The sequence below is a fragment of the Eucalyptus grandis genome, chromosome 2 (genome assembly GCF_016545825.1).
Source record: "Eucalyptus grandis isolate ANBG69807.140 chromosome 2, ASM1654582v1, whole genome shotgun sequence".
Taxonomy (NCBI): Eukaryota; Viridiplantae; Streptophyta; class Magnoliopsida; order Myrtales; family Myrtaceae; genus Eucalyptus; species Eucalyptus grandis.
Window position 1 is genome coordinate 42738047 of NC_052613.1, and position 21149 is coordinate 42759195.

General features: G+C 40.9%; 3 protein-coding genes across 4 annotated transcripts; all 3 read right to left on the reverse strand.

Moving 5' to 3' along the window:
- Positions 1–1798: 1798 nt before the first annotated feature.
- LOC120290966 lies at positions 1799–2860 on the reverse strand. Its single transcript, XM_039307879.1, has 4 exons — positions 2449–2860; positions 2249–2313; positions 1957–2061; positions 1799–1871 (listed from the first exon to the last, which is right to left on the reverse strand). The coding sequence occupies exons 1-4, from the start codon at positions 2782–2784 to the stop codon at positions 1868–1870; spliced, it is 510 nt and encodes a 169-aa protein (XP_039163813.1). The 5' UTR covers positions 2785–2860; the 3' UTR covers positions 1799–1867.
- Positions 2861–2949: 89 nt separating this feature from the next.
- LOC120290965 (protein WVD2-like 7) lies at positions 2950–4686 on the reverse strand. Of its 2 annotated transcripts, none has more exons than XM_039307878.1 (2): positions 3882–4686; positions 2950–3668 (listed from the first exon to the last, which is right to left on the reverse strand). In XM_039307878.1, the coding sequence occupies exon 2, from the start codon at positions 3666–3668 to the stop codon at positions 3150–3152; it is 519 nt and encodes a 172-aa protein (XP_039163812.1). In that variant the 5' UTR covers positions 3882–4686; the 3' UTR covers positions 2950–3149. The 2 variants fall into 2 exon arrangements, with proteins under 2 accessions (XP_039163812.1, XP_039163811.1); XM_039307877.1 differs by having other exon boundaries at positions 2950–3726.
- A 4843-nt stretch (positions 4687–9529) lies between these two features.
- On the reverse strand, positions 9530–14911 carry LOC120289937 (external alternative NAD(P)H-ubiquinone oxidoreductase B2, mitochondrial-like). The gene is given in 11 exon segments (XM_039305341.1): positions 9530–9989; positions 10100–10219; positions 10524–10645; positions 10732–10832; positions 10835–11003; positions 11716–11820; positions 11927–12143; positions 12672–12922; positions 13180–13386; positions 13741–14011; positions 14665–14911. Coding segments are annotated over 11 exon segments (1740 nt in total). The 5' UTR covers positions 14754–14911; the 3' UTR covers positions 9530–9901.
- Between the last annotated feature and the right edge of the window lie 6238 nt (positions 14912–21149).

The following is a 21149-nucleotide window of genomic DNA, read 5'->3' on the forward strand; positions in this document are numbered from 1 at the left end:
GAGAAATCCACTGGTGAAAACAAAATTGATAGAAACCGAATAGCCCATGAAAAGACCCCACTTTTGCAGAAAACCGAACATGAGTACTGCAACTCGTCTTCCATTTGTTGGATCAAGTGAGATTCGCATGGAAGATGGGATTCAGAACTCACCAATTCAACAGTTACCAGATGTTTCATGTGATAGATTACGAGGATCCTAAACTCCAAACCAAAATGCACTTTCTAGAGAGTAATAACACAATCATGCTCTTGACAGGAACAAGATGGAAGCCGACTATGTATCCCGTTCAGAGCATCATATGTCAAAAAAGTTCCATTTGAAAGAATAAGGAGAGTTGAGGAAGACGGAGAGTTGTTCTTCCAACCATAGATAAACAAATGGAAGTTATCTAAGGCAAAATTTACTCAAAGAAAGATAGAGAGAGAGAGAGAGAGAGAATGTTCAAATCGATGGGATTAAGCATTCACAGTCCACCAATCTGCTATCTCAAACTTATGCTCTACCAATTTCGTGAAGAATACCCACCTTCATTTGTGTAAAGACCTTTCAAGAAGGTATAACTGCGCTCGACATCCTGCCAATACTACGGGTCTCCAGCATAAAGTATAGAAACTGCAAACTAGTCCTATGTAAAAGAAGCCACGGGGCCTACAGAGGACTCTTACACCTTTCACAGATTCTCAGACGAATTCAATATATAAAAGTTTCTGAGACAATCACCCTGTATATGTGTAAAGATAGAGAAAAATGCCTACCTTACCATTAATTCAACACTACTTATATCTTCCCACAACATAACCAAGATATGGGCGTCTCTCTAGTCATTAATTCAAAGCTCCTCCTGTCTCATAAATGACTCGAGGCGATCCGCTAACTTTACACACCATTGGGTATGTGGATAATTCTCTCAGAATGCCTCTGAAGTACTCCAAACCAGACCCATCTCTTCAGCACCCTTCCTCAAGCATCCTTTTTGAATAATCATCGAGCTTCAGCCTTGTTAACCACCTGTAAAATTGATTAAACAATTTTTTAGTGCTATTGCCATAATAAAAATGTCCATGAACGAAGCAAAGGTACACAATCAACAGCGAAAATTAATCTAGGCTATATGAAATTGTCGTGCTTTTGCCTTCTTGTCTCTCATCCAGATATAACACTGCCCAAAGGCTTATGAAGAACTGCAGTAACTAGAGCACTTTGATTCTCGCTTCTGAGTTAGCCGGTTTGCACTGGAAGAGTTGACAGTTGATAGCATCATATCAAACACTCTTAAGCTCATTTGGAAATAAAGATGTACCAAAATTAATGATGAGAAGATGACCTCCTTTTACCCCTCCCCCAGCATTCTCCAGTCAACACTAGACACAGACGTGTCCAATAATGACTTGTGATATAAACATATTATTCTCAGACAGAATAGCTGCTCCATTTAGTCTGGACAATTGAGAAACATTGTTCCTTCGCTAATATATGCTCTCCTCCAAGGCACGCAACCGAACTCTATTTATAATGTAAGCACTTCACGATCGCAAATGGTTTGAATGGATTAATACAAAAGAACTGTACCTTTTTCAGGCCGTTTGTCAATTTACTATGCCCTGGCTGACCTGATGTGGGTGTGCCTCTCTGGGTGAGACTGGGTCTTGAGTTTTTGTGCCCTGCCTTCTTTTCTTCCTGATAAAAACCAATCTTCTTGTACTAATATGATCTTTAAATAGGATCTCATGCCAAAATTTTCACAAATTCCAGGAAGTAAAAAATTGCACAGACCCAAGTAGATATGTTGTTTATACCTTTAATTTTGCTTGAGATTGCAGCTTTCCTTTATCTACAGCCGTGGATCTTTCCTTCAACTTCTTCATTAACTGAAATAAGATGATGAGAAAAATTGAAGCCTGTAAAGGAGACGGAAGAAACATTTTCAGACTAAAAGGATAAAATGATGCACACCAGTGGAACCTCTGCAACCTTCCCGCCCTCTCATCACTTCTGGAGCCATAGGAAGAAGACGCAGGCTGAGAAGCTTTTTGTGCCCCACTCCCTGCTTTAAGTGGCCTGAAGAATGATATATGAGATCGATGTTAATGATGTGCTAGTATAATACTTTTTAAACAGCATTAGAGAGTAATGTTGCAAACTGAAAAGGTTAGCATCAGTCAGAAAACATCATGTGCATTGATTCAGGCAAAAGGTTGGATGCAACTGGGGCAATATGCATGGAGAATGTTATTAAATTCATTACCCCCCATTTTCCTTCTGTCTAATTAGGGGAATGGAAGCCTTTGGTTCTCCCTCCCTGGAAAGCACCTGCCAAGTTAGAACCCACGTGCTTTGAATGTTACAGACAACAGGATTTTGAACAATAATAATCATCAGTTCCAAGTTCCAACGAAGGAGTTGTATGTTTGAGATGAGAGAGGTCAACATCATCACAAAACTTACCTTCTCTGATTCTTCGCCAGACAACTTCTGGCCCGCATTATTGTTCTGGAACATCTTGAATGCTCGCTTGACAATGTCCTTATCCCCCATTCTCTCCATGATGAAAGATTTCCTTGTGGCGGGAGAAGCCGGATGAGAATTTGTGGAACCCAAAGCAATCGACATGTGCAAGGCTTTAGGAACTGCATTTTTCTTCTCTCCTGTTGAAAGGTTCTTGCTCTTGGTTGAAGACGGAGTAATTCCTGGCTTGCCCGAAGATCTCAATGAGGATGCTATTGGGGTAGTGGAAGCCGATCGCCTCAACTGTCGAGGGGTGGTCACTTTTGGCGATTTCATCACTGGTGACTGTGGCCTGCTCTTATGTACCACAGCACTCTGCTCCTTACTTATGCTGCTAATCTGGACCAGACAAAGAAAGGGGACCAGCAGTATGATCAAAGCATGTATAATCAAGATCTTTCAATGATGGTCAAGAAATTTTGTTTATCATATACCTTTGAGGGAGCTTTGGCTTACTCGACTTTGCACTCTTCACTTCATACTTTGGAGTGGCTTTTGTCTCGATTTCACAATGTGGCTGAACTTCCATGACATCATCTTGAGATCCAATAGAAGGAACCACTTCTTGCACATCCTTCACGAAATTGTGCTCTTCTGGTCTCTCCATGTTGTGGAGCACTTCTACCACTTCCTTCACCAAGTTAATTTCCCTCTGGTTCACCCAAGTCGCTGATTTCGAGATTTCTCTCCGGTTCTACTTGCACTCCCACAACCAACAAGCTTTGACATTCAATAGTAATCAAGTCATCCTCGTTCGGGTCTTCACTGTACAAAGCATTTGCCTCAGCTAACAAGCTCATCTCTTGTTTAATTGCTCCGAAGTGACTTTGATCCTCGTGCGTATTGATCTCAAACGTGGCCTCATCGACATCCCTATTCAGATCTCCATTTCTTTCACCCGTTGGCCACGAATCAGCCATCATTTTCTTCTCCTCATCCAGTAACTCGGCCTTTTGAGCAGCGATCTTCTTGTAATGCGCTTCAAAGTAGGCCCTTTTCATGGCCACTGATCCAGGCGCAGCACACTTCTCTACTTCTTCCATATATTTATTAGGCGAAAAGGATGACCATCTCTCCCAAGAGAGCGAATCACCCCCAAACCTACCAAATGAAACAGATGCTTCAAGAGCAGCATTTGAAGCAGCTGTTGTCTCTCCCATCTGCTTTCATGAAGATCAAGAACCACACACTGTCTTCAGACACCTAATCCCAGTATTACTGACAAACCCCGACTCAAGTAACTTTAGAATAAGGCATAAAAACCATGAGCAGTCAACTATGAAGTACCAGTACAGGCATGGAAATGGAATGGATTTCATCAAACAGAGTAAATGGGAGTCATTTCCACAGATCCAAAGAGGAAGAAACCTCACCTTAGCAAAAGATTACTTTACGACGGAGCTATTTCACCAGCCACACAAGCTGTGCAAAACCATTGCCACCTGTTGCCCAGCTGGGAATTTCACCAATCTATCTACTCAGAGACAGTGAGGGTCCATGTAATGTGCCATTCAGGATGAGGACAAAAGGGAAAGGATTGAAAATTGCAACCAATGCAGAAGAGAAAGAGATGAGGATAGCATAAGCATGTGCTCCGTTTCTTTCCCATTGCTTCTTGTCATTTTCACAGTCCTGGGAAGGGGCTGTCTATTTCTGGTTCTTTTGGAAACTCCCATCATCCATCCTCACAAAAAGTAAAACCATGATGAAGGTAAGAGAGACAGGGAAAGGAACCGTCGAAAAGGATAGCAGAAGGCCCCAACTCAACTAGGTTTCAATGGAAAGTTTCCACCTTTTTCACTGTAATCTTGCAGTCACTGCTTTGGGAACTGAGAAAAGTTGGACTGAGAGAGTTCAACCTCGAGTGAAGAGGAGAAAAGTTACGGCAACGGAAAGACCCATCAAATGGGACATAAACAATGGGATTAGTTGGCTCAATGCGGAATCAAAGTGGACTGACTGACTAATAAAAGCAGGATGGAGGCAGCTGTTCTTTAACCATTTTCTGAGGCCCCCCACCTGCAGTCGGATCAAAGAGGCTTGAAGGTGATGAGACCAGCAATCAGAGCATGTTGCAAGGTAAAGGCCCCACCTAGGCAAAGTGTCTCGAGAGGGTGTCTGCGGGACAGAGGAGAAGACAGGGATGGATGGAGGGAGGCATATGTGACAAAAGCCTTCCATTAAATGATCTCCACTTAGTTGAACCAGAACAACATCAATAATTGTCAGAACTGTCCGAAGGCCAAAAAGCGACGTCGCTGGAGGCATCGGAACGTGATTGTGGGAGTAGAGTCGCCATCCGAAGCAGCGTGTTCTCCTTCGGCAAAAAAAAAAAGAAGAAGAAGAAGAAGAAAGAAAAAGAAAAAAGAAAATTTATATTTAAAAAAAAAATAATTAAAATTCGATTTTTAAAATAATTATTTTAAAAATTATAAAATTATCCATTAAATTTTGTTGTATAAAATTATTTTAACAATACCATTTTTTCAAATATATATATATATAATAAATTAAGTTTAATTAAATGGGTCGGGTATGAGTTGGGATGGGCCAAAATTTTCAGATTTAATAAACGGGTCATAAACGGGTTAAATGGATCGATTTTGGGCCTGGGACCACGGCGACCCGACCCAAACCCGACCCGACCCACCCGCTTAACTGTCTACCTATGACATTAATTTTTTTTATCCGACATTGAATGTCGTTTTTTCATTTGATAGTTGACATCTAGTCTTTTTATTCGGCAATTTTCCAGACAACATAGAAAAGGTCGTGAAATTGTGTTCGACATAGACTCTGTATAATCCATAACATCAATGTTAGAAATGAGCTCGGCTTTTAGGGGTGTGGGATCTTGCCATTAGAGACCTAAATTTGATCATCCAAGACCCAGGTCCAACTGTCAAGGTTTGAGTTATCGTCCCAGGGACCTAGGTCTAGTTTAGGAGCTTAAGTTTGGTCGTGAAAGTCTCAACTCCAATAATTGACAAAAGAAGTGACACGAGTTTGGTTACGAAATGGGTTGATCCAGTTTACTCTTCTAGACCCCTTTAGTTTTTTTTCTACCAATATTCAACCGAGCTCATCAATAGCCAACCGTCCATTAACCCATTTTAACCCTATATGCTCTTTTCTCAAAACAATCAATCTATCGAACAGCTTTATCTAAATCCCTAACAAAGCGTCATCTAGATCTACCACTACGGGGGAATTATCTACTCGTTATGCTAGTGAGATCGTCCCCTCATGATAGTGATCGTTCGTCTCAAATTCACTGGAACCCTATTTTCAAGCCCACTTTAGCCTAAGTCCACGGGAGTGCAAACAGACCGCATTCTACATACCTCAGAATGTTTCGAGTTAGCAAAATCAGAAAACGCCCTTCAACTTGCTTGCTTAGATAGTCTACACTTGCCTAGCACACTAGTGGACCTATTTGCCATCTCTCGCGACGAAATGTGAGGTTTGGGCACGAGGGACTGACCACCAAGTAAGTAATTGTCTTGTTATAGATACTGATTGCGTTGATTGCTAAGGTCGCTCCCAAGCGGCCTCCTTTACTAGAGGTGACAACTGGTTGGACCCGGAGCCGGTCCAAGCATTAAAGTCGGGTCTAATCTCTCGACCTAGACCACCCAATGTCCATCACCAATTGTTTGTATTCGAAATTCAGGATGGGCCGGGCTTGACTTGGACCCAACTGGGCTAGGCCAAGCTTTCTCGCTAGCTGGTCTTGTCGAAGCCAGTCGAAAATGTCTTAATCTCTTGTGGCTAAGGCAAGCCTTTGGGCAAGCTTGCAAGTCATCAGATTCATGATCAGATCTATTTTTTAATTATATGATTTGGCGGTCGTAGTGCCCGGTTTCTAACCAATCGTCGCATCAAGGGTGAGAATCGCGGTTGGGGAGTGTCTTTCCTTCCATTGACAAACACATGCAAAACAAATCCGTACTCGCGCTGTTGTCATTCTTTTGGGCCGATAAGGGGTCGACAGGCAACCCGATTACAGGTAAATGGGCTCTATTGGTCTTGACCATGTTTTAGCCCATTTAGTCACTTTATATAGCCAATGTAATCGTAAAATGAGCTAAAAAGATCACCCATGTTGCAAAATCTAATTATATCATTTCATTCATGGTAGGTTTGTTTTTGCAAAAATAAATAATTTGGAAAATAATTTCCTAAAAGTGATCGCTTGTATTGTTTATCAAAATAAACGAATTAAAGATATTCTCATTGTTCATAAAAATATTTAGACATAGATTGTTGTACATAATGAAAATATTTTACATTAACTAGTCATTTAAAATGATAAAAGTGTTCAAACCATTTATTTTCTGTAAAAACAAACAAAGTCTCGCTAAATCAAATTCTTTATGTCATCCCGAATCACACAATATTGGCCACCGTTTTATTAATATCTTCAAAAAAACAAAAAGCGGAATTCAGTTACTCCTCATGGTTTGAGGTCATTCATGTAATTTACGTGTCAGCTAAGGCACAACTTTATTTTGCCTCCTGCTCAAGTTTTCCTAGATCTGACCAAAAAGAAAAGGTTTTCGCTGGGTGGGTGGGCCCATTTAGTGTACAAAGAATAAAAATTCTCCTCTTTTCCGGTTTCTAACATTATCCAAGGTAATGTGTTAAAATCCAACAATCTTGTAATAAAACCACGTATTTTAGACATGACCTAGAGCATGTAGAGTTTATAAAACCATCATCTAGAACATTCATTAGTATAGCTGTTCCGGCATAGAGGGACTTATCGGTTTAATTCATTCAAAATTTATCCCTTTTTTTACTTTTTAATTCAAAATTAGTGTACCCTCAATTAACTTATATGTCGAACTTTTCATTTGGTCCAATGCAGCGTTGTTCGATCTAATCTCCAATGCTTACACAATGTCGATGCTTGTGTTCTTGTTGTTGCTCTAGAAACTAGCCAGAGAGGAACATCATTCATTGACCCGAGCTTCTCTACGAGTTCGTGTGACTTTTCATTGCTAAATGCTACCATCACAAAAATGGCAAAACTAAAAACAAAGATTTCTATTTATGCATTTATTATATTTTCGGGAGAAAAGGGGCATTTTTCAATATGTCCAACGTGCCATTTAAGTTTTCGCTTCGGGTCCGTCGGAGATCCCATCGAAGCTTTTTGCGTGGAGTCAAAATCCAGTTCAGTCGAGAACAAGGCTCCGCCTCTCCCGCTTACTGTTTAACCCCAAAGGCAAATCCGCCATGTTATTTTTATTAGCAAAACAAGATCAACCTAATCGGAAATCTTCATCGCTTTATTTATTTCAAAAAAAATACAAAAATTGCATTTGCATTTCATGTAGATTAGAATTGATTTTCCTAGATAAAATTACATGATAAAATAGATAGCTTTTTTAAAAATGCATGTTTAGATGGCATCTAGGTTAGATAAAATCTTTTGAATTAAATTGCATGATGAGATAATTTTCTAAGTTGAGATAGGAGTTAGATTAGTCTAATCCTAACTTAAAATGGATAATGTCTCGCTTTAGTTAGATTTTTTTTTTATTTTAGCAATTACGAATTTTCATTAAAAATCATGCGCATGTCATGTAGAATTAGGTTCATGAAATGCACGTCATTTAGTAATTATTGCTAGGTTCATTTAATTAAAAATTGCTCGTCATTAAAATTAGGCCATTTGGTTAATTTAGATTGCACCTTTAATTATTGGACAATTTTCATTTCGAATTTCATGAAAATACCAAAAAGAATTGTCTTAGAATTAATTTTATTCTCTAGGATATATTGCATGCTTATTAAGAAAACACAAAAACATCGCATTAGGCCATATTATCATGTCATATTATTCCATGTTAGATTAGTAGCATGTATTGCATATCGCATGATTTTTATTAAATAAGTGAAAACCAAAAAAAGGAAATTGCGTGTTAATTAGAAATCATATCTAGGATTGTTGATGTAAATTCCGATCTAACACCGCAGATGCTTTCGTTGCTATGAGGTAAGTCCCGCAATTTATTCATCGCTTTCTTGGGTGTTAAATTGGTGGTTTGCGCACCCGCATGAACACCTCACATGTTAGGAAGTTAAATTAAAATCAATCCAAAACTGCCCGTAAAAACATTTTTGAAAATAAAAGAATGGTACCGAAAGGGCATTAGAGAAATCTAGTGTAACCAAGTCCCCGAACTCATAATCTCTGTTCGTAGGAGTGAAGTAATTCTCCCATTACTTTACTTGGGTTTCTAATCGACCCACCAAAAATAGATTAGTGGCGACTCCATGATAAACATTATTTGCATATTAAGAACTTGAACCTAAGTCTCGAATTGGTATGGGCTTGGGAGAGCCCGAGTTAAGTCTAGGCTTAACAATCCATTAACCTAAACCGTAGGTGGTGCACCTGAAATTTAGGTCGCGACACATGGTACGTGTTCTATTGTATTGGGTCAACCCCATCTACTATGTAAAATGTGTTAAAAAAAAAAGAAAAGAGAAAGTATGATCGTGCAATATAGTTGCTCTTGATTATTCAAGTATCGTTCTATGCTAATTCTGCTTGAAAAAGTGGGGACTATTCTGCACATGTTGTGATGTTGCCCACACAAAATAAAAGCTGAACTGGTGGGGGCGTCTCTTTTGATGCTTCCAGACTGCAACATGTCGAGTTACAACGAGGCGGATAGACACTGGCCATGAATTGACGATTCGAGTGCAACATATTATCGGGATTACACACTCATTGCGAAAATCGAGTTTCTTTAGATCCAGTCAAAAGAGAGCTTCTCCCCACTTGAATCCTTAGTTGCATTCATGTTGCAGCTTAGATTGTATGAATAAGTTTGTCATGCTGAGTTGCCTGGAAAGAACAAGATGCTTGCTCCCCTATTGGCGGTCTTCAATGGAGGCTATCCCCATTATACGTTCTCCATTGTTTGCTTTTTGAAGGATGGTGAGAACAAAGAAGAAATCACCAAAATGATATGACAAACTTTGATTATTTTCTGATACTTGAGACTGATGCACAAAGTTGTTGAACTATATGAATTTATCAAGAATTGCGTATTATATCATCGATCAGTAGCCGAACTACTTAAAAGTTGATAACATTGGCTGTCATCAAAGTAGGTGGTCCAATCTCAAGCAGAAACTTAAAGTAAAATTTACAATCCAAATGAAAGGATGTCTCTCAAAAGAAATATTTTGCAGCTTCAAGCGGTCAAGTTTATTTTGGTAGCTTTATGCTTAGTTGGCTACCTAGGACGAATAAATCAAATGGGACCGTGAATAGAATTATAACAAGCAAAAACTCTTCAAGGTGGCTCTTAAAACTTTGAAACGCCCGTATGCCGCAGTCGTGAGGAGAAGTCCAGCACAAACTTACATAGCTTCAGATACGGCTCGAATCCCTCCCGAAAACGAAACGCCTCATCCAATCTGATATCACCAGCATCCTTGTGCGCCAGCTAACTTGCTTGCTGAATTTCGCAATTAGCAAGGTTGAAATTAGATCACCATTAAATGAATCGTGCTTGAAGGTAACATTTGAGAGAGAGAGAGAGAGAGAGAGAGAGAGAGAGAGATATACCTTGCATAGACGGAATACCAGAGCCATTGACTGCTGTGGCCAATTGAGACCCAATCACCTGGAAGTTGTGCTGCCGTCTGTTCGCCCCCCAGAGGAGCAAATTGTCCTAAATGCTTGTACCTTCAGGAATCCCAAAACGCAGACAGAGTCAAGCATATGAAGTTGGTCAACATCTTAAAACAATTCTCAAAAGTCAAAACGTAATTAGTTTTAGAGAATAGTCTTGGAGAAAGGTTATAACTTATAACCACACAGGTACGTCCTATTTTTTCTCTGAAAATGTAATCAGAATAAGCTTGATTTCCTACATTTGTATTCCTAGGATTAAAATTTGATATCAATAATTCTTCATGAGATGGACAAACAAGGAGGAGCAATTTTCTTAAAGTTCACAGATGGGATACTTCAGCAAACTTTTGCGTACCTAAAAGGACGGAACCGATGGCGCCCCTCTCCTCTGAACCGGAGAGGACCTTCTGGATATTTCTCACACTGCTCCATCCGGTTAAAACAATCAGCAAGATAGGCACCTTGCTGTGCCGCAACCTGTGTTCATGTGGCAGATTCAAGGAAAACCATAAGTAATCTAAACGCATCATCCAAAAAGTTTTGGATCTTGACTTGAGCTGTACCTGCGCTGTTGCTGGAAGATTTTTCATCTGAGAATCCACCTGGGAAAGAGCCGAGGTAAATTCTGCAATATCTAATTCGATTGATTCCTCCTTGACATCCCCTTTGATTCCTTCAACAGATCCACAACGTCTCCTAATTTCTTGTTCTTCAGGTACAGCTCCACCTGAGGGTATCTTTCACAGATGTCAGCAATGACCTCACGAGCTTCTTTTGCAGTCAGCGTCCCTGAATTGTCCTTATCTGCCTTACTAAATATAGCCGCAATATCTTCCTGAGAACAAAAATCAAACAAATTGTCACGCCCCCCCTAGATGGAGTTGGTTCCATTAAATCTGTCACTACATCTGCATTTCTTAGTGTAAAGAGAAATATGCCATGACTGGTAGTTAGCTCATTAGCATATATAGTGGAGGCCCTATCTTTAAGTGAACGTATTCACATTCTCTAAACTCAAATGAAATCTCCAATTTCTGCCCCTGCACAGTACCAGGACATAACCTTTTCAATAATTTCCTGGAGCAACCTTTTAGCAATTCAACTGAGAAAGCCAAAACAGAAGAGTGCAAGTTATTAAGCACTCAGATTGATCAAATTTTAACGGAGCACACTGAAGCATATGCTGAACAGCAAGTGTTGAAATTTGAAGAACTGACAGAAAATGTGGTGATTATCCTTTCATAATGAAATTTAAGGCACTGCAGACAGGCTTCGGCCATTATGTACTGTGACGAGATGACTTGGACAAACGTCAAAACATTTTTGCATTAGTAAAGTGCCACATGGAAAATGGGTGTTTACACTTTGAAGGAGAGTTAACTCTTATCATTCAGAACAAAGCTTTTTCAATGTAGACAAATGGTGACATGTCAACCTCAGCACCTTAATTTATAAGGTAGATTGACAAGTAAAACTCCTAGAATGAAACGAAAGAAGCCACAAATGACGTGAAAGAAATGTATTAGAGAGCTATATAGGAACTTTACCATGACTTTTCGCTGATTAATTGTGGCACAATCACCAAGTGCATATATGCTATCAGTTTGCTCAACACGAAGCCATTCATCAGTTGCCAGAGCGCGTCTGCTAGCCTGTCTCACCAAAATGTTTGTCCAAAATAAATAATTCACACAATAATATAAGTTTATTGTTAAAGGTAACATAGACTATAAGCAGACAAATAATCATATGAGGTACCTGACCAACTTGCTTCATGAAATCTCTTACTACAGGCCTTTGCCCAATACCGGTTGACCAGACAGCCATACCATAGGGAATAGAAGATGCCTCTCCAGTCTTCTCTTTGGTAGAAATTTCCTTATCAGTTACTTTCACAACCATTGACCCTGTTTTTAGATTGATTCCCTCTCTTCGGAACTTGGTCTCAGCAAATTCTGTGATTCTTTTGTCAAACCTGCCAAAGACAAAATGTCTTTAGAATGCTGAACCTTGGTTGAATTATGAGGCCAATAAAACTTCCAGTATTAGTAGGCATATTACTCTTTCAGCTTCCAGCTAGCCAAGAGAGAGGTCACTCTATCATTATAAGATGTAAATGTTGCAATTTTTTAACTAATGAACAGAAACAATCCCATCGATAAATGACGTATGCCATGCCTAAGGCATAAAAGTTAGCATCCTCAAATTGGCAGATATTCCGTAACGTAATCTTCAACTTAAGAGGCAAGCATGATAGAGACAAAAATAGTTTAGACTAGAACACATATGCACAGTTGATCAAACAACATTTTTACAGTATGCCCTGATTCTGGAGAATATCCATGTAGTGATAGTTGAAAGTGCGGAACCACAACCCCCAAAACAAAAAAAAAAAGATGGATGAAGAAAAATTGTGTAGAGACACTAGATAGCTTGTATGCAATTACACTTAGAAATAATTGCTTCACCAAAGAAACAACATAGAGAAGTATCAAGTAATTACATGTTCAAGATATGATCAGCTGCCTCCAGAAGTGTTATATTCACTAACTCCTTCACCCGTGGATACAATTTCACTAGATCCTCATTCACAAAGTCATAGAGCTCTGCAGCGAACTCCACACCTGTCGGGCCACCACCAACGATAACAAAATGAAGGATTCTTTTTCTCTCTTCATCACTTAAGTTTGGTAAGCTCGCTCTTTCAAAACAGTCGATGACACTTCTTCGAATTTCTTGAGCATCCTCTACTTCCTAAAAGATCAACATGGAAAAAAAAAAAGGACCATAAACTCCATTCCTGGTGCAGTAACTAAAATTCCAATGGCAATTGCTTACAGGCATCAAAACTTTAGTGCCGTTTATTTCACACACCTTACTATTTGAAAACACACAAGAATCTCCAATCTATTAATGCTTATAGTCAGTTGTGCCCGTAGTAAAAAATAACAACATGGTACTGCTTTATCTTTACAAATCTAGGTGTATGTAGACAATTCCAGGAAGCTTACCTTCAAGAACTTGCAGTTCTCCTCTACCCCAGGAATATTAAATGTGTTGGACCGGGCACCAATGGCTATAACAAGATAGTCATAGTCAACAACAAATTCCTCTTTTCCATTCAAATTGGTTCCGTTACTAGTTCGACAGTGGACCTTTTTATTTTCTGCATCAATCTTGACACACTCAGCTTCCAGGAAACGGATGTCCATATTTTTCTGCTTCAAAAAAACAAGACAAACCATATTAAGCTATCGCTACTCATGCAAACTCAACAGTTACTAATAAAAGTCTGCCCATCATTTCAGAAACAGGTGATAAGATGGTTTACAAATGATGTCAAGGTCCATCAAAAACATCAAACCCATAAATGAGGTGCTTGTGATATATCCCCCAGGCTCGTTAAAGATAAAGCAGACAAACATTTCTCCAGTAACTTATCACATAGACCACTCTCATTGAACCTATCTAATCCTCAATAAGCATTCCGAATAAGAAATTCACGTGCAAATAAAACATGATTTAAGGCGATCTTCTGATAGTCTAATCTTATTACATGAGAGTTCTATTACCTTCCGAACAATGTTCCGAATTGGTTCAACGACGCTACGAGCTTCCACCGTGCCACAAGTAACGCTCGGCAACAGAGGGGTAAATGCAAAGTAATTACGAGGCGATATGACCTGGATATCATAGGTGGGATTCTTAATGTTTCTTAAAAAAGATGTCCCAGCCCAGCCAGTTCCAAGTACCACCACCCTCTTCTTTCTGCTCTCTGCTTCTACTGGCACAATTGCTTGTGCACCTGAGTTCGCCTCGGCATACGCCACAAGCCCTCCTCCACTGAACAAATCATAACAGAAGAAACAAGCTAAGAAACTCAGGCATTGAATGATACGCTACGTCGAACCATTGGTAAAAGAAAATATGGCCTCTTCTCCTTTTGCTTTAAAAGAACCCTACCATTTGTAATGAAATCAGCATCCGACGCGGTTTCATGTACAGTGAAATGCAACGTGCTTGTCATTCAAAGTGCTCAACACAAATCAATTTTCTGATTCGGAATAAACTATACTGCTCATAAGTACTTAAACCTCAGATCCGGGGAAGCAAGATAAAAGCATTCGCAATACCCTATACCGGCGCGAGACTTAAGAATTCCATACCAAATGATTGTAAGATGTCTATTTTGCTAAACATTAAGGCGAGCACCACGCTGCGAGGGCGACGGCCAGAGCCCTGCTCGGTCCATCATCGACTCTCCCAACATACCGACGAAATTCATAGATCTCCGCAAAGAATCTAGCATTCCTCAGCCTCACTTTCGACAAATTCAAAGCGACAACACGGCTAGTTACGTTCCACGCCATCCACAGTACACAAGAAGGAAGACGCAAAGAAAACTCCAAAGCCACGTCCAACCGAACATCCCCACGTTTCACGGGAACAAACATGAACCGACACGGCGGGAAAAGCAGGGGAGGAGGGGCGAAAACCTGACGGCGAAGAGCACGACGACCTTGGAGAGGGAAGGGTGGTCGTGGAAGGCGCGCGAGAACCTCTCGAGCAGCGTCGAGCTCCTCATCTTTCCCGGAGCTCCGGCGGATCTGGAGGCGGACTTCCGGCGATCTTGGAGAAACAGAGTCGTTCGAAAAAACAGGGGAGAGAGAGCGTCAAAGTCGTGGCGATCTTTCCAGGCGCCTTTTCTTTTCTGGTTGCGTTGCGCTTGTTCAGACTGGAATTTCCAACCTCTTTCCTTCCTTCTTCGATTAGTTCGCTGTCATTTGACTTGGCGCTCGAGGGCGGGCGCCACGTGTCCCTTCGCTGCCGGAGTCGTGGCTTTCGTGCTCTCTCCCACCTCAGGTTCTTGACGGTGGGGCGCGGGCGTGGGTTGTTGCTTTGATAATCGGACGGTCGCTGACGGCCGGATATCTGGCGGGCGGGCCCCGCCCCCCAGCGGGACGCGCACGCGGGGTTGGTTGGTTCGTTCGTTCGTCGGACGGCGCGGTCTTTCTGGGCCGCCTGATGCGAATCATGCGGTGCACGTGCGCTCGCGATCGGTCTGAATATTATTATATTAAAAATGTGTACTGCACGTTTCGTGTACATCAAGAAAATTACGATGCCCTCGCATTCTGAATTTTTCTTGATGTTTAGTTGACTATGATTTATTAAATTTTGCCGCCCTCGCTTTCTCTCTCTTCATTCACTTGCAAACCCGACATTGCCTATTTCGTTTTTTTTCTTTGACAATTTAGTGATAAAAATGTTAAGATTCGGTCGTCTGAACAGTCATGACATGCCCTTCAAAAGCCCCGCAAACCAATTAAATTAAGGCAATTTACATGTACGAGTAGTTTTAATCTTAAAACATATCACACATTGTGACAAGATTCAAACAAGTGAATTTTCAATTCTCGAATTAAAAATCTCTAAATCACCCAATGAACTAGCATTGACCTTGAAGGCAACTCTTCTCTTTTCTCATGTGAATCTTGATTAAATTATGTGTGAGTTGTATTGACCTCGAATAGTTCACATATTATGATAAGATTCAAACAAGCAAACTTTTATTGTTCCTAAAGTGGAAATCCTAGACAACCCAATGAATTGGCTTTTGTCTTTTTTCATGCACAGGCATACCAAATTAGACACTAGTCAATACAAATAAGATAATTTGACTAATAAACAAGCAACAATTTAATAAAATTATCAGGTTTACTTTTAATTATGGTAGCATCATATTCACGTTGGATGAAATGAAATATTTTGTATATTTGCTGCTCAATATTGGAGCACCGGCGTCCTCGAATCCAAGTTTGAACACCCAAATTGAGATTGGGTTTTGGGTAAAGTTTCTACTAGGCCCGAAATTGAATGTAGGTTAGGAATGTGAGAGCAATTTAATGACAACCTATTGACTTATCGATGGGGACCAAGAAAGAGGGAAAGGGCACCAATGAACGGGCTCCACGTGGCACGTGGTCAGATCTAGGATGCGGCGCTGGGCAATTTGGACACGAAAGGCTGCCCGACGTAGGAGGGTTGGGTGGCGGAGTACGGAAACTCGGACAGCTCCTCGCTTCACGTGCCAATCCCAAAAGAAAAAGGAAAGAAAACAAACGAGAAATTGGAAGGCCCGGGGGTACGTGTTCGAGTCGGACTTTTCCACCTATCTTTCGGGGGAAACAAAGAGACACCGCTCCAAATTCGGGGAAAAAGAAATTCAATTTACAAACATAGAATTATGACCCTTCTGAAGTTCATTTTTGCTGTAATTTTGCATATAATATATTCTTCTTTTCAAAACATGTCGGTATCGCAGTGCAAATTGACTTTAATTTTGCATTTAGTACCTAATTCTTTCTAAATATATAAAAATACAATGTATTTTCGTATAATTTACACAAATTGATAAATGCATTATTATTATTGTTTTAACTTTCCCTATCGCCATAAAGGCCAAGAAGATCAATCTCACCAAGAAATTTCGATTGCCGATCATTTGAAGTTCACACATTGGCAATGAAAAACCCAGACTTGTGCTAATTGCTAGAGAAGTATTTAAGATCTCCATATCCCTTAAGGTTGTACATCTATTTTAAGATATTACACATATCGCATATATCTTTGATTATTTATAATTAATATCGTGATATCTTGTTATTTTAGATAATCATCTTCCCTCATGTACTTTTTAGCATAAAAAACTTATACAATTCTCTCTTCCGCATATTCTTATCTCTAGCAAAGCTAAATTCCAATTGGCCATTTGTTTACACTAGAATAATATGTAAAGGGATTCTTTTTTTTTTATAGTTGAGATTTAAATTATTATTTGAAAATAAGAAATCAAAGAAGAGAGCATAGATGTGGCATTTGGCCAATGATGGGGTTGGAATAATATAAAGGTGGAAGGAACCAAGCTGTTCAGCCAGCGGAGCCCAACAACATGCGTCCTTCTAGAATATCTTGATGCTCTTTCCTTAAAATGGAGAACTGAAAACGTAAAAATATTTTCATTCTTATTTTGGTGCAGCTTGGTTACATTTGTTTTTCTTTTCATTTATAAATAGTGAAATCATTTAAATTTTTTTTTTTAGTCTATTTAAACATTTCTTGATAAAGAACAATGTTTGGTTACTTTAAGTGATAAATGCTTATCTAATATCATTATCAGTAAATCATGTTTGTCGCGTCTAAGTGCTCAATTATACTCCTTGTTTTTTTTTTTTTTTTTATTACTCCATGATCTCTTTCATTCAAAAGCTATATAGTAGAAATAAGTATCAATTATATAGAACTAACAAATGTAGCACGTGTATTTTCTTATAAAAATAAAAGAATTAGGGTCCAATTAGGAATTAAATTAGTCATTATTTATCGGCGTGAGAGAAAATTTAATTATAAAAAGATAGATAAAGAATTTCAAAAGCCTAATTGCTCTCATGACTTGCTATAATATCCTTGTGATTTTAGAGAGAGAAAAAGGAGGCAAGTGAGCGTTGCGACCGCCCCAGGCTTCTTTTTGGTTGCGCCGTTCGATTGAATTTCATTTCCTTTTTCATTTCATTTGACTATTTGTATTTTTAAATTCGCGGCAGTGGACCCCGCGGTCTTTTGGGCCCCCTGATGTGATGCACATGCAGCTCATGATCAGTCTGAATATTTACTTTGTCATTTTGACATTTTCGACATTTCTTTATACTTTGCGATATTCATATTTTTGACTATTATTTTTCACAAACCACTTCAAAATTTATAGATCATACCTAACTTTTAGGTTTAAATGAAATACACCTTCGAATTTCGACATAAATGGTCTAAGTACAAGTTTGAGATGGTGAACGATTCTTGCATGACAAGTCCATAGTCTCAAATCGGGTTTTGAGGATGTGCAAAGAAAAACTTAAGCGATATAGCCACTTTCAATGATTGTTGAATATGATTAATTTACCTTCCCTTTTCTTCTTCGACAATCCAGGGGCATGAAGTTGATTAAAATTCTACAAACTCCACCTAATTGATTAAGTTTAGGTGTTTAGTTATACAGCTAACGAGACTAGAACAAGTGACTTGAAATTCTCGAACTGAAATTCCCTCAACGTTCCAATTGACTACGTCGACCTTAAGGACAACTCTTCTCCTTTTTTGTGCACGGGAAACCAAATCCAACACTAGTCGACGCCAATGATAGAAATTCACAAACAAGTGGGCAGCAATTTGATAAGATTTCCCCGGTTTACCTGTGAATGGAGGTTTAGTAATTTGAGTAGTTAAACAATGTAAGGCACAAACTACAACTTATTGGTAGAGAACCGGCCAGAGAAAACGACACATAAAATACGCTGAGTCCTCATGGCACGTGGTCAGAACCAGGATGCGGCATTGGACAATTTGGCATGAAACGTTGCCATCATGAAGTTGGCTATCTTCTTATGACGCAAAAAAAAAAAAAGGTTGGCTATCTATTTCTCTTGCCAAAACCCAATAATAGAAAAAAGAAAATTGAGAAATTGGAGGAATACATGTTTTTTTTTTTTTCCGGTCGGAAGAGGAATACAAGTTCAATTGGGAATTTTCTACCATCTCTCCAAAAGAACAAAAAGGGCCCGTCAAAAATTCGAGGAAAAAAATTTACGTACAAAGGATCATGTCCAATAATATTTCTTTATTTTTTGGTGTTTTAAATGAAAAACAATTTTAGAGCTATGCTTAAAAATTCAAGGTAGAATTATATAACCTTGTTATATTAGTTTTATATATTTTTGAATGTCACGATGAAATTTAATCTTTATTTTACTCGGCATATCTAAAAATGTTTCGAAGTTGTGTAAATATTCATAGTGCACGCGTGTATGGAAATTAGTAACATAGGATTCTATAGGAACAATACGTGTCATGAAAACATGGACAAGAACACTTGCTAAAATGTAAATAAGATAAAAATAAAGGAGGAAAATAAAAGACTGAAAACTTTTGGACATATTCGGGTCGGATCCTGCGGGGAATTACGGAAAGACCGACCCGATTCTCTAGAAGGATGCTGGGTGTTGGGCCCCATGTTTTGAAACAACCAACGTTGGCCGAACAGCACAATTAAGGCCTGTTTGTTTATGTTCCCGGAACACAAATTTTTATCTTTTTGTTCTAGGAAACAAAAAAAAAAGAAGCAAAAAGCGTTTGTTTATACTTTTGTTAGGAACAAAAATTTATTTTTTTGTTCCTGCATCAGATTTGAAATGCAAATAAGAAGTAAAAAAATTACTTCTTATTCCCGGAACACTTCCGAAAAACACTTTTTTTTTTCTTCTTTATTCCTTTTGGCCGGTCGTCGGCCTCGGCTATGGCCGGCGACCAGCCATCAAGGGCCGGCGACTTGGTTGGAGCTAGGGGTGTGCATGGTCCGGGCGGGCGATTCCCGACCTAGAACCGGGAACCGCCCGCTAAGGACCGTTTCCAAAAAATTAGAATCGGGATCCACCTGTTTGTTGCATGAATCCACTTGGGAACCGGACCGCCGATGCGGTCCGGTTCCCGGGTGGATCCATGAAACCGGTTAGCTCGGTTGGTCACGGCAAGGCCGTCAATAGTAGCAGCGTCCCTAAAGCAGGGAGTTATTGCAGCATGAAGGAAAAATAGAACAAGCTCGGCGTCGCTACTATTGGGCTTCCCGAATCAGGGCGGCAGCGAAATCGACGTCATCGTCAGAGGCACCCACGCGGTGAAGGAGAGTAGAGGCTCGTCGAGGCAAAGACTTTCGCCGTGGCGGGCGAAAGAATTCGTTGGTCGGTGTCGCAATTTGGTGAGGTGGAAAACGGCGGTGAGGTGTCTTGGATGGACACCGGTGTGGAGCTCCGGCGAGGAGACCGGCGGAGGTGTGGCGTCAGCAACAAGGCGAACCAGCAATGGACAAGGGAAACCGGAGTCGCAGGGGCTACAGGGATCACGCGGAGGGGCGGCAGAGCAGCGATGGAGGCGCAACGACCAGTTCGGGATCTGCTGGCGTCGATCGTCACGACTGTAGGGGCTGCAACGGCGTCGGATTGCTGGTGGAGGGGGCCTAGAGCAGAAGCAACAGCGGTGGTGCTCGGACGGAAAGCAGCAAAAGTGAAGGTGATTGCGGTGACGAGCGAGCGGGCGAAGGGCGCTCACGGCTGCTAGTGCGGTGGTTGGCGCGGAGGTGAGCTATGGCGTCACGGGTCACTGTTGGGTGGAGCAAAGGCTGTGGCGGTCGGCACGAGGGGGCGGACAGCGGTGGCGGCGGCGTCGACGCTCGGGGAGGAATCGAAATGGCGATAGGAGGAACCGAGGAAGAGACAGAGATAGAGAGAGAGACAAAACCGAAGACGAAGAGACAAAGTGAGATAAGATCTAGGGTTTGTTTTAGTAATTTTTTTTTAATATTAAAAATTAATCATTCCGGTCCGTGTGGGCGGATCCGCCCATAGAACCGGGAACCGGACCGGTACCCACCGGTTCCCTCAAGAACCGCCGGTTCCAAGCAAATCCGGTCCGGTTTCGAGCGGATCCCGATTCTTTTGCACACCTCTAGTTGAAGCGTCGCCGGCCCCCGGCGAGGCTCGACTCGCCTTGGCTGGTGAGCTTGAGCTCTCCCGGATCGGCAAGGCCAAGCTCGCCTAGCCACTAGTGAGGTCGAGCCTCGCCGAGCCATCGCTAGGTCGGCCTCGCCCAACGGTGGTCCAATGAGGCCGAGCTCGCCCAGACAAGGCGAGGTTGCCCTCACGCCGCCTGGGTGAGGCCGAGCCTCGCCAATGGCCTCAGTGGCTAAGCGAGGTCATCGGCGAGGCTCGACCTCACCCAGGCAGTGCAAGGTCAGCCGCCCTAGCCCGGCGAGGCTAAGCCTCACGTCGGCCGACGAGGGTTGGCCTCGCCTTGGCTGGGCGAACTCGAGCTCGCATAGATCCGGCGAGGCCTAGCTCGCCCGACCATCGGCGAGGCTCGGTCTTGCCAAGCCACC

Excerpts from the sequence above, each read along its gene's own strand:
- LOC120290966 (XM_039307879.1), bottom strand. The coding sequence starts at position 2,784 with ATGAAATCGCCAAAAGTGACCACCCCTCGACAGTTGAGGCGATCGGCT. Across the intron at positions 2,314-2,448 it reads CTGGCGAAGAATCAGAGAAG|GTGCTTTCCAGGGAGGGAGA; the intron begins GTAAGTTTTGTG and ends CTAACTTGGCAG. Across the intron at positions 2,062-2,248 it reads AGACAGAAGGAAAATGGGGG|GCCACTTAAAGCAGGGAGTG; the intron begins GTAATGAATTTA and ends ATCATTCTTCAG.
- LOC120290965 (XM_039307878.1), bottom strand. The coding sequence starts at position 3,668 with ATGGGAGAGACAACAGCTGCTTCAAATGCTGCTCTTGAAGCATCTGTT.